Here is a 13,513-nt window from a genome sequence, read left to right as displayed (position 1 = left end):
TTATTATCTAAGCCACAAGTAGCTGATGCCAGGTTTAGAGGTCATTTATTGCCCAGGAAGCACCAACTACTAAGTTAAAAAAATCATAATAAGGAATGGTTTGAAAGCCTCTCTCTTTCCTTGAGCTCTTCTGTACTGCCCCAGCTCCTGGCACCAAGGAAACATCCAGAGCAGATCCCACTTTCCAAAGGGGTTTTCTGCTTTGATATTAATGCTCACATTTAAATTGACAAAAGAAGTGTCACCAATCACACACCAACAAAGGATTTGTTCTGCTGCAAGTGTTGCAGCCCTACAACCACGAGTCAAAACTGGCTGGGTCATCTTTTAAATGAATGCAGAAAACTGCTTGAAGGCTGCTGGCCTTAAAGAAACCTCAGAGCAAAACAAGCCCACTCCTTTCAGGACCCCAAACTGGGCACTTACCCCTCCAGCCCTGATGAGTTTGCGCCTGAATTCCTTGGTGGGGTTGTTGAAAGTCAGTTTCTCACAACGAAGGTGGTTCACAGGTGGGTTCCCCTCCAGATTTAGGAACAGGTCATATGTGAAACAAACCTTTTTGGGCTCCTCCTAAAAACAAGAAAGGCTTTGGGAAACTGGAAGAAGCTTGGCAAGCACACTAAGCCTGGGGATGCGAACAGTCACTCCTGAAAATCCCAAATAAACCACCAAGTGCTGCATTCATGGAGTTTTTCACCATGAGATCAGAGAGCTGGAAATTAAAGTATTTGTGCTTGAGGTTAACATTGCTCATCAGGAAGTCAGGCATGAGGCTTCTCATTGCAAAAGCAATGCATGGACACAGATTTTGACTGAAAATTGTCTGCTTAAAGCTGTTCAAGTCTCCCCAGAAAAGCAGAATCACAAGCTTTATGCACTACTGTTTTCACCAAAATTCAGATCCTATCTCCTTTGGGAAACAACTCTAAGTATCAATATTAAGAAAAGCATAATCCTTTTTGAGAGAAGGAACAACTTCTGAACTCCCAGCATCTCTGCAGGCACCGAGAAAAGATGAAAGGCAATGGGAAAAGGATGGCTTGGTTTGTAAAATCCTTTTCAATATGCATATTGCAGGGGCTGAATGGGAAGATATCCCAGGCTTTTGAACTTTGCAAGGGCACTTTCAGCCAAGCAATCCAGAGTTTGTTTGAGTGCTGGGGGGATCATCTGCGCCTCACTGCCTCTGTTCCACCTGCTGCGTTTGCAGCACAGAATGGAAGAAATCCCCCCCTGTTTTTCCCTCCACCTCCAAAATTGCAAATACTCTTCTTGTGTATTACAAATATGGACAGGCAGGACACTGCCTGATGTTTCTTGCAGTTTGAATTTCCAAGCTGGAAATTCAATGTGCTGGGAAGCCCAGCAAGGCCAGCAGTGCCCTGCACATTTCCATCAATGCATCCCACGTGCCTCATTCCCCGTGCAGCACTGAGCAGCTGCACAGCAGTCTTTTCCAGAATTCCCTTCCAGCAGCTCCATTTCCTGGTGTAGTGGCATTGTTGGATGGGAACAGGCACTGCAGGCTCCCAGCTCCAGCCATTAGGTTTGCTGAAAATAGGTTGAAACAGCTTCAGACCACCCCAGTTCCTGCTGTTTGCTGCAGAGGCCATTCCTTGGACAAACTACACCTCTAACAATGCAAAGGGTGGTAGCTACACCTGGTTTACATCAAAATCAGTACCCTGAGCTCATCTAGGGTTTCATCAAGGAGTTGAGGTCTTGGATCCTCACCCTCAAACAGGGGCAGGCATCCATAGACACAGAGAAGAGTCTCAGATAAACGTGCTGCCAACACCAGGTATTCAGACCCTCTTTTGATAAAGTCCTGAGGAATCCACATGCTCCTGAAAGGAGTTTACTAAAACAGATACATGGGAGGAAAAAAGAAAAATCCTTGCAAAATCCAGTGCCCTGTCATTTGCCTGTTTTCCATGCCTGTTCTCATTAACTGAATCATTAGCGAGCTCTGCGTGTGCGCTTGCTGCAGTTCAAACAGCAGCTGCACAGGGTCCCTCAAAGCCTAATAAACTGAAATGAAGGATGAATAGAAATCCAAATGTGGCCTAATAATGGCTTCTAAAATGCTTTCCCTGGTTTACAGCAGAGTAAATAATCTTGGCTCTATCAGCAATCGCAGGCTTTGGTCAGGAGATGTTTTGCCATCCCATTACCAGCTCTGCTTTGTCATTTGCCCATTTGCTTTCCAAGCAGGAGGGAGGCAGCAGATCCCTTTCCCTCTCACCTTGGCTATTCCATTTTTTTGGTGCTTTTTTTTTTCACAAGCACCAGAATATTTCTCATGTGTCTGTTGAATTTTTTGTAGAATTAAGACACTTTTTTAATGTGATATCCTCCAGCTCAAAGATCACAAGTGCCCTGGGAATGAGCCCCAGCAGAGTGCCCTGATCATTAAAATCTCCTTTGTATCCCCCAGGCCATAAGGAACCCCCCACCCCCCCAGTGAATAGCTGAGATTACAGCACTCCTAAAAGAGCCACCACAAAACTCTCAAAGCAAAAAGCTGCAAATAAACATTCTTTCCTTTACTGCCCTCACTGCCCAGCTAATGATTACAGCTCAGGCCACTCCAAAGCTTAATCCATCCGGTCCTCCCTAAAAGGTTCTTCCCCCCAAACAACCATCAAGGGGAAGAAGGGGGGGAGAAACCCAAGGAAAATCTCTCTCAATTGACCCAGACCTACCCATCCTCTAACTTTAAATAAAAAGGCTGAGTCCACAGTGCCACACTTCAAAGCCTTTCTCAATAACATGTTGGGATCCACACATCCTGCTGCAACTCACAGGAGGTTCTTTCTCACCCTACAAACTTTGTTCAGCCAATCCTACACACCCTTCATCTGCTCCTGCTTCAGCAGCAGCTACACAAACAAGGCAAGCTTTGCTCTTAGAGAATTTCAACTTCTGATGTCAAACAAACAGAAAAAGTGACAAGGGAAGAGACTTGGCTGCTCCCAAGACCATAAGCTTTTCTAAAGGGCCCTATATCCAAGAAAAGCTTTAAAAAGCGTGGTTCCCAGCTATTTCTAACAATTCCCATTTCTAGATGTGAATTGTTCAGATTCAAATTCAGTGGCTCACTTGGCCATGAAATGGTTAAGCTGGTGCAGGGATGTCTCAGCAAGGCACCTCAGAACCTCATTTTGCATCTGCCCCTTAAATGCAGGATGCCAGAGAAGTAAACTCCAAGTGAGCAGCACAAAGCCAGGGCTTTTATTTGCAGCTGCTGTAAACTTCCCTTCATCCAGTGAATCCCCCAATTCCACCTCCAATCTCCTGAGCTGGGTACATTAGGTTTTATTTTTACTGCTTCCTGTCTGCACCGCCTGCCACTGAGCTGTTATGAGCTCTGAAGCTGCTTTATTTTTCCTTTGAGTTCTGAAGTAATGGGTTAAAGTTCCTTCGGCACTTTTTTGTAAGAGAAGGAATTTTTTAAAGTCTTTTGTTAAAATTTCCTTGTCTTGTTTTTAAGGCAGGGTGTGCCCTTTGCCACTTAACACAAATCAAAAGAATTTCGCTGGTAGCGTGCGCATAAAGCTCATAAATCACTTTTAGAAAGCCATAAACCAAAATTATCTCCAAAAATCTAGCACACCAAGGAAGCAGGCTCATGGTTATTCAATAACTACAACATCTACCACCACTTCCCTTTTGCCATGGATCCAGCCTGACAGGGGCATTGATCCAGAACGTCTGGAGAAATGAAACCCCTGCCCAGGCTGGTCCAACCCGTCTGACTGGTCCTGGAGCAGCTTCCAGCCAGGGCATTGGAAAGGGAATAGCCCAAAATTCAGATTTGGAAAGAATCAGCCTTATGTTCCACTCAGGAATCCATGAATCAATCTTCTCTTTAGGGAGATTCTTCAGGGTTAAGCATTTAGGACTTTCCTCCATCAGACACTTGTTACTTAGCTTGAAAATCAGATTTTCCTAATATATATTTTATTATATATATATGTATATAATGAGTACAATAATATTTTGAGTATAAATAATATAGGTTAGTGTAAATACATCTCTTTATCTGCTCACTTAATAATCTTCTAACTCTTACAAATACATGACATGAAGCTGGCATGGCTGATAAAGCTTCTGTCTTTGCAAACACAGCCTTGCCACACACTGCAAATATAAAATATAAAATAATATAAAGTATAATGTATAAAGTATAATGTATAAAGTATAATGTATAAAGTATAATGTATAAAATATAATGTATAAAATATAAAGTATAAAATATAAAGTATAAAATATAAAGTATAAAATATAAAGTATAAAATATAAAGTATAAAATATAAAGTATAAAATATAAAGTATAAAATATAAAGTATAAAATATAAAGTATAAAATATAAAGTATAAAATATAAAGTATAAAATATAAAGTATAAATAGATATATGTATGTATTTTCAGCATCTGGAGGTGCCTATGGATGTCCCATATTGAATGGCTACTCAAACACAGCCAGCCCACGGTTTGGCCCTGCTCAGATAAAAGAATGGGTAAATGAATAATCCAGCCTAATTTCTGACAGAAAAAGGTAAAAGCAAAGATAACAGCAGCAGGACCAAAGGAATTGCTGCAGGTTTGGGAAGGAAGATGGTACAGGACAGAGCTAAAATGCTGCCCTCAAAGGGCAGACCAAAGGACCAGGTTCACTCCTCCTTGCCCAACTTTCAGCAACACTGAGTAAACTCCAAGAGGCTGAAGCTGCTCAGCCTCTCCTGAAACTTGTGCACATCCTGCCCAAAATGGCAATTTCATAAAATCAAATGTCTCCTGCAAACACAGGCTCTTCAACCATCCTCAGGAGCAGCTCCCTGGCCAACACTTGCCCCAGCCTTCCCCAGGGGCATTTCCCAGGCCAGTCCCTTCCTGATGGCACAATCCTGACACCAGTTGTAGCTGATCCTGTTTCACCTCCCCTGCCATATGTGCAGCCCACCAACAACGTCTCCACTGAGTTCCTACTCTGATACACAAATAATTCTCCCCTTTTCCAATATTTCTCTCTATTTGTTTTCTACATCACCTCTACAAAGGTTGCAGAAGGGGTAAAATATGCTTATTTTTCTTTTGAACCTCAGTGGAAAAAATCAAACGAATTTCTCAGCTTTCTTTGCTTATCTCCTTCTCACTAATAGGAAAAGCCCAAGTTCCATGTATCCATTATGTAAATCCTGGAAGGCTTTTATCTCTAGCACTAAAATTAGGAGGTAGCATCTTTAAAGAGACTTTAATACAACATCTTATCCATGTTGCATTAATATCATCTGCCTTATATCAGAAGAACATGAAAATCTACTAGACCTTGAGCTTTGTGGGGAGGATTGATCTAATTTGATTAGGATGCAAAAAATGTCACAGGGAATGAATACCAAAGCCAGACCTGTATTACAGCCTCCAGATTACAACGTGTACCACTAGAAGAGATTTATTTGGAGACAACAATGAAAAAAAAAAAAAAAAAAAAGCCTCCAGACTGTTGAAATTGAGGGGGAGAGGGAAGGGGAAGAGCAGGAGAAAAACAGCAACGCATTTGTTGTACTGGGTTTGTATCGATTCGAGCAGCAGAAGCCACTCACAGCAGCCCTCGTTCCAGGAACACAAAGGATTTCAAAACAAAAATAGCACACTAACATTTCCAGTCCAAATGATCTGCTGTCATTAGCCAGCTCGACTTGCAAAAGCTTTATCAATCAACCTGCTGAGCCCCTGCCATTTGTTTTTCAGGATCAGTTACAGCAGCAAAGGCTCTGCCAGTGTTGAAGGAGAGCACGAGTGCTGTGGCTGCTCAGAGCCCCCAGCTGCCCAGGCTCGCTGCAATATTCCCAATTTATATTCTGCAATTCAAATAGCAGAGCTGAGAAAGCGCTGCTCATGGAGGAGCTGGATTGCAGCAGAAGGACAAACACAGGCCAGCAATGCTCACAGAGGATAAGAACAGGCTCTTACACCTTTTTCACACTCTGCTGATGCTTCCCCACCCAACAAAAAGGCACCGAGTCTGCTGCTCCAAACACACACAATGATAACAAAAAGGGAGTTCTCCAACACAAAGAGTCAATGGGCAATTTTATGCCAAGCTGGTTAAAAAAATCCCTGATGAAGTTAATTAAAACAGTTCTTAGTAAAGCTGCTCCTTCCCAGAGCACAGGTTGGTATTTCTTTAGCCAAAGCAAAGAGCACACGGGCTCTGACAGCCAGCATTTGTCATCCCAGTAACAAATCAGAACAGGGAGAGGAAATGGCTAAGAAAGGAGCTTAAATGTGGAAAAAAACCCATTTCAGCCAACCATGGCAAAGATCAATCTCCACAGCCTGGCTCACTCCCTCTTTAAATCCTTTCTCTTCTCACCTTCACAAAGCTAAACATGCATCAATAAACAAATCCCAAAGCCTCTGCAAGTCTGGCTTCAGCTGAGGACACACATCAACAAAAATGTGTCAGATTGTGAGGAACATATGGCCTCCAAACCCACCCAGCTCCCCTGCCCAGTCACCTCCAAAGAGCCTTTTCACCCCAATCCCAGAACCAATCCATACCATGGACTTGAAGAGAATCACTCAAGGATGAGTCCCCAGTGCTGCAATCAATTCACAATATCTGCTGCACTCCCAGCAGCTGATCCCCACCAGTGTCAACAGGTTACAGCAATCAAAGTGAGAACAAGGTCTTGAAGTAATCAAGACTTTATTTGGTGTTTTAACACCATCTTCTTTCATCCAGGAGAACACAGGCTGTATCCTAAACCTTTGCTATTCCTCCTCCCCTTTCCCTATCTTGTTAATTTATACTATATCACAGTCTTTGCACTCCTGTCCTTGTAGAAGTGTTTACCTCTTATATTTCCTTCAACTCCACTTACAGAAAATGATCAGAGCTCTTCAAATTCCCAGATGGCATCATCACTGGGCAGAGGTGGACAGAGGAGCCCAACTGAATATCCTGAGCTGGAAAGGACCCTCAGGGATGATCAGTGCAGCCCCATCCCTGCCCAGGCACCCCAAGAACCCCACCCTGGGCACCCCTGGGAGCTCCTGGAGCTCTGGCAGCCTTGGCACCATTCCCTGGGGCCCTGGGCAGTGCCCAGCAGCCTCGGGGGGCAGAACCTTGCCCTGAGCTCCCTGCCAAGGCCTGGCCCAGCTCCATCTGTTCCTGAGGTCCTGCTCAGCCCCTCAGCAGCAGCTCCTGAGCTCCCTGCAATCCTAAGTTAATTCATGGCTGAATTTGAAAACACATCTTTGTTCCAATGATGTGCTGGAAGATGGAACCTTTTTCTACCTTTTCCCTCAATCGCTCCTTGGCCCAATTAAATAATGAGAGGTGCTGCCTGAAACTCCTTAATTAGCAATTGGTTAATCAGCTTAAAAATGGAAAAGAACTTCTCCAGCAAACATGCAGCTATAAAACAGGGCATAAATGAGTGTTTTGAAGATCTGTAGCTTTGAAAACAAGTCTGCAAGTCAACCTGTTCTCCTATTTATTTGTCATGTTTCTGAAGACCAAAATGTCAGAAACAAAGAGCCTTCTCCTAAATTAACAGCTCCTTCCATTGTTTCCAGGGAGAACAGAGCCCACCTATTTCCCTTATTTATAAAAGCCACCTCTCTGCTCAGTGCTGGGGAACAACTCTGCAGTCACGTGTGTGGAGAAACAATGAGGAGTGATGACCCCAGTGGGTGTGAAAGCAAGTTCTAGTCAGAAAAGCTGCCAGCTCCATACTCCACGAGGAACACAGGAATATGAGGGACAGAGGGAAAAAAGCAAACACAGGAATGCAGAAGATGTGAGCACCTCTGAAAAGACAGAAATGAGGGAGACCTGAGGATCTGTGAAAGAAACCATTGGAGAGCTGCAGGGAAAAGGGAAGAGTGGGGAATGGCTGGGTGAGAAGAAAAAGGAAGGGTAGAACTAAACCACAGTTCACCCCCCCCCAGGCATTAGAGGTTCCACTTTTAAGGAATCAGCCTGGAGAAGTTCAGGGATTTTTTTGGTCAGGAGTGTAAAGGATCTTGAACCTGACTTAAGCCAACATTTAGTGCAGATGGAGAATTTTCTGCTTCCCATCTAAAACCTCAGAAAAGCCACCAGAAGCAGAACTACTTCAAGCTTTTGAGGTGTTTTTGTTGCACTCCAGTGGTAGTTTGCAGTGTTTGCCAAAAAAGCTGCTTTTATCAACAACATTCACCCCCAGCCCCTCCCTGCCATTCTTCTTGCCAGCCCTTTGGCTTACCCTACCCACCCAAAAAACAACTTGTGAACAAAAAAACACTCCCAGGTTTAGGAGGGCACTCAGTCTTGGGTGGCTCAGTCCCATTATCTTGGCTTATTCCTCCAGCCCATACAGGGGGGTCAGAGCAGTGTGGTAGCCAAGAAGGCAGCCCAAAATGCTGATTATTTCCAGAGTGACACTGCCAGGAGAGCATCCTGGGCTGGACTGGGGACACAAGGGAAGAGCAGACAGATGTTTGTGGCAGGGCCAGGGAAAGGAGGATGGGAAATAAATAGAATGAGGCTGCTCCATGTGTCTGCTGTCAACACACCTGGGGTAAGGGCTGGTGCTCAGGAACTCAGGGGGTGGGAGAGCACAGATTACAGGGATGGGGCTCAACATTTTTGGTTTAGTTTACCTCAGCTCCCTCTTAGGGATCATAAGCAAAACATTAGTTTTTATTTTATGATTTAAGCAGTAATCAAAGCCAGAAACATCCATTATTCATGTTTAACAAAACAATTTAACTGAAACTGAGGTAATATGAACACAAGTGCCCAATTCCCTGTTTTCATAACCTACAGCATGTGACCTCTGTGGTAGACTTAAAGCAAGCAATAAATCCAAATTTTAACTTGCATATACTTGCTGGCAATGCATCTTAAGACTTAAAATATTTAGTGTTTTCTTTCTGGAAGAGCACTGAGTAAGAACAAGGATATCTTTAAGACAGCTCTAAATACTTGTGCTACACATGCAAATGTTTGTCTTGGGCCTCTGCAGATTTCATACCTATACAGTTAAATTTAATAAGCTTGCAAATTCAAAAGCAGATTTTTTAATATATTGAGAATCAACACAGTGTTTACAAATATTTATAGCATCAGTGTCTTATGTTTATTTACTTCCATATGTACATAAAATATTTTAAATGGCTTTAATATCCTCCATGCTAAAGAAGCTACAAGTGGCACAATCTCTGCTCAGAATCTCCAGGACCATCCACTGTCCTGGTATCACCTTTCTATCCAATTCCATTTCTGCCAAAAGCTTTCTTTTGAAGTCTGGCAGGAGCTTCCAACTCCCAGTTAAATTCTATTTATTAGACTAATAAAAAACACACACATAAAACAGTCACATAATTTAGAGTCTTTCTGTCAGGCAGTTTCAGGCTCTGGCACAGCTCAAAACAATTAGAAGACCAGAAATCAGATTCTACCTTGTTTTTGAAGTGCACTTCAATGGGCATAATGAAGCCAGCGTAGCCAGACTCCTCCACCTTGTAGGGGGGCTCCTTGCACACTGAAAGAGAACAAATAAATGTGAGCTTGGAATTCAGCACAACTTTATTTGAGGCAAAAAGGAGCTGCAAGAGGAGAGCTGGGCCTCTGACGACTCAGGGCACAGTTAAACACTGACCTTTGTGGAAAAACCCACACAGAATAAGATGGTGGCCACAGGCTTAGTTAAGAACATGAAATCTGTTCTTGGCTCCTCCCATGGAACGGAAACATAAAACACTCAGAGAGCTCCTTCCCCTCCTGTGCACCCAGATTCAATTTCATTTCTGGGCAGGCCCACAACAATGCAAACTGCCAGTCCAAAGTGCCTGGCAAGGAAAGGCCAAGACCCAAAAGGTGGAACAGCACAGAGAGGTAAACTTTACTTTGATGCCCATATTTCTGAATTAAAACACTGCCACACACAAGCAGGTGATTATTTTTTCCTTGAAACACTCCCCAGTGCTCACAGTTGGGTAACAGCCACGCTGCAGGTGAACAAACCTGAAGGGCAGGTGAGCACTGCTATTTATTTCACACACAAGGAAACACGAGGAGGAAGGTGAACCAGTTTGCTGTTCAGGTCAGAGCTGCTCAGTGCAGAAACAGCAATTAGAAAAGTTAATTGCTTTTCAGAAATTAATCTGCATGTCCCTGCCTCAGCTCCCCCTGTCCCGCTATCTGGTGTGGCTTCATGCTCCTGAATCCTTCCTGTTATCCATTCCAGGATATCCAATTTGAAGGATTCCAGGATCATTTCTTTGGCCATGAAGTAGCAGCACACACACAGCAGCTGCCAGGAGAAACATGAGAGCCACACAGATATTCTCCCTCTCAGGAACCGGATGCACTCGCATATAATTTATGCACTACAATATATGTAAATAAAGTCAATTAGGTAATTAGAGGAATTCAGTGCAAATCTTTTGAGTTTCTCTTAAGAATTCCAAGTAATTAATATGATTAGGAAACAGTACATCAAACCTAAAAGCACACAAATTATTGTCTTTTAATGTAGCTGTATTATCCCCTCCCAGCTCTAAGCACTTCTACCATCATTAAGGTGCTGGAAAGCAGCACTCCAAATACAACTGAGAAAAAAGGGCATCCTTAAAAATAACAAAAACCTCTAGACTTGCTTTAACTTGAATTTCATATAAGAACCCTGTCATTTAGAGGGAAAAAATCCCAAACCAAAGAGCAGTGCCAATATGGCAGCAGGAATCTTAAGCCTATCTGCCAAGCAGCCTTTGTTCCTCTGCCACTCTATTCTGACAAATTCCAAGGGCTCCAAGAGCAATCTGCCAGCAGCACGAGCCCACCTTCAGCACCAGGATCTTCTCCAAGAGGGCACCATCTGAAAAAAAACCCTTCAAATACACTCAGGACTAGGAGAGGCACTTGCCACAGCACTGAGCTACAACCCAGACACGCCTTGGTCAAAGGCACAGTGGCATCAGGAGCAAGCTCAAGGAAGCTTGGAAAACTCAGGGACTGGGAGAAAAGAAATACCCTGGAAAGGCAGATGATACAGCAAGTGACTGAGCAAAGGCCATGGTTTTGTACTGCCAGAGGGCAGGGCTGGATGGGGCATTGGCAATCAGGAATTGTTCCCTGTGAGGGTGGGCAGGCCCTGGCACAGGGTGGGTGCCCCTGCATCCCTGGCAGTGCCCAAGGCCGGGCTGGACAGGGCTGGGAGCACCTGGGACAGTGGGAGGTGTCCCTGCCATGGCAGGGGTGGCACTGGATGGGCTTTAGGGCCCTTCCAATCCAAACCATTCCATTATTTTATGTACTACCCCAACACAGTTATTTGTAATAAATGAATTACACTAGAGGACAGGAACTGTAACCCACAGGTTGCATTTTTATTCTATAAATCAGCTTTCAGCTCAGTCCTGCACCTGCTTGTCACACAGCAGTTTTAACAGATCAGTTTGAAGGAGATTTTATCAACACACAGAGCAGAGTCACACCCTTGTGAACGCTGAGCACCTCTCAGTTCCTTTCCACTGTGGACTCCCACAAATCCCCAATGTCACAGGCTGTCCTAAGACACCCTGAATGTCCTGCTCCTGAAGCAGTATTGTCAAAAATGCCCATTTCAACAATTCTCAGGGGCAGCTTGTCTTTCTTAAAGCACTAATGCTGCAGCTCCAGTTACACAATCCTACACAGAAGTGACTGCACTGCCCCTGAAAAGGGCAATTCCTGCTCCTGCACCTCAACCTCATGAGCTCCTGCTGCCCCATGCCAACAGCAAGGTTCAGTTTGCTACAGAGTCAGAAAGCAAAGTCAGAAAATAACACTCCAACCCAAGCACAATGACTGCACTGGGCTTGCAGGGGGAATGTACAGCAAAGACATCATCACCCCATGGCAGCATTGATTTCTGCTGGGTTAAGGCTGCCTGAACTGGCATCTGAGACTAGACATTGCAAGAATCTGCAAAACTCTCCATAGCCAGTACACATCTGAGCCCGGTATTAGAGCATCTCTCATGTGCTTCCAGCTTTTGCTGGTGAATTCCAACAAATCAAACCCATCTTTCCCATTGTGTAACATGAATTATCTTCTGCTGTCACTTGTGTCTTGAGAACCTGCACACACTAATGCTTAAATAAGAGGAGAAAGCAGCTCACCTCCTGCCCTTTCAGCAGAAGAAAGGTCCCATTCTCCCTGACCTTCCTCAAACACAGTGGGGAAAGGTTCAAGCTGGAGTGCACGGCAATGGATATTTCTCTCCTTTTTAAGGAGATCTTTCACAGCAAATTGACAGTTCAACACAAGCTCTTTCACACAGATAAAGCAAGCCCAGCCCCTCTGACCTCGCTTGGGTTTTGGGAAGCTCTCGTGCAGCCGGAAGACGACGCGCTCCACGAAGTGCTGGATGTCGCACTGCTCGGGGCCGCGCACGAACACCATCCAGTCATGGGTGAAGCCTTCCGTGGTCGGCTTCTTGCGCAGCTGGGCCCGGTGCCCCAGCTCCAGCTTCACCTGCACCGTGCACTGCGTGGGGACAGAGGCAGGAGAGTCAGCAGAGAGCACAAACTCATCAGCAGAGAGCACAAACCCGTCAGCAGAGAGCACAAACCCGTCAGCAGAGAGCACAAACCCGTCAGCAGAGAGCACAAACCGCGCTGAATCCCCCCAGGAACTCAGCAGCCCCCCTGTGGGGATCGGCCTCAGGCTGCAAAGCGCTGCTGTGGATGGCAAAGCTGCCACAAAAATAACTGCCAGCACCATTTCATACCTGTTTTCTTCCTAATATTAAGATTGCAGAGAAAGCAGCTCTAAAAGAGGGATTGGTTTCTCTGCCTCGCTTATCAGTGAAATTGTCAGCAAAGTCCTAATTGAGGAATCTTTATTTCTAGAAAGTGTCAGAGACAGAACTTGATGTTCACAGCTTACAGAATTCACAGCACTGACAGAAAACTCATCTTGAAACAGGAAAAATCAGATCGTGAATTGGTGGTTTATGATATTCTCTAGAATATATCACTCACCAGAAGAAAATTATGTTTCCTGTATGGTTCTAAATATATTTTATTATCTCACTTTCAAAGACCAAGTTAACATATCTGCCTGCACCATGTCCAACACTGAACTGACCTAATTCTGATTTGCACTCCTGAATCCTACTCTGACCACTGAGTAACAGAGAAGGTGCATTCCACATCAGGCTCAAAGCAGAAAAATCCCATTAAGTGCCTTAAAAACGAAATGAAATTAATGGTGAAAATCCACATAGTATTGCAGACTTCACAGCCAGGAGAAAGGAAATGAATTAAACAGATGTAGCAGAGAAAAGGCAAATGGGATTCAGACACAAGATAAATCAAGGAAATCTTAGAGCCACGTTTGCAGACAGAGAATAACACTCAAGGTACCCAACTTTTGTGCAGATTTGTTACACAAACCACAGCAGCAGCAGTGATTTCAAAATCACTAAATCTACTAAAATCCAGCTTTAGCACAAGGAGGCTCATAGAAAGA

General features: G+C 44.2%; 1 protein-coding gene across 1 annotated transcript in view; it reads right to left on the bottom strand.

Annotated features, from left to right (window-relative positions):
- MLLT1 (MLLT1 super elongation complex subunit) overlaps positions 1 to 13,513 on the bottom strand; it is a 33,690-nt gene that overhangs the window by 16,949 nt on the left and 3,228 nt on the right. The window contains exons 2-4 of the mRNA XM_036399342.2: positions 12,346 to 12,526; positions 9,457 to 9,539; positions 427 to 570 (exon numbers count right to left, since the gene is read on the bottom strand). Of these exons, the coding sequence (XP_036255235.1) occupies positions 427 to 570; positions 9,457 to 9,539; positions 12,346 to 12,526 (408 nt within the window). The remainder of the gene's footprint in view (positions 1 to 426; positions 571 to 9,456; positions 9,540 to 12,345; positions 12,527 to 13,513) is intronic.

Source organism: Molothrus ater, chromosome 26 (assembly GCF_012460135.2).
Source record: "Molothrus ater isolate BHLD 08-10-18 breed brown headed cowbird chromosome 26, BPBGC_Mater_1.1, whole genome shotgun sequence".
In the NCBI taxonomy this organism is placed as follows: Eukaryota; Metazoa; Chordata; class Aves; order Passeriformes; family Icteridae; genus Molothrus; species Molothrus ater.
Note: the sequence above shows the minus strand (reverse complement) of the source record. Positions and strands in the feature narration are given on the sequence as shown.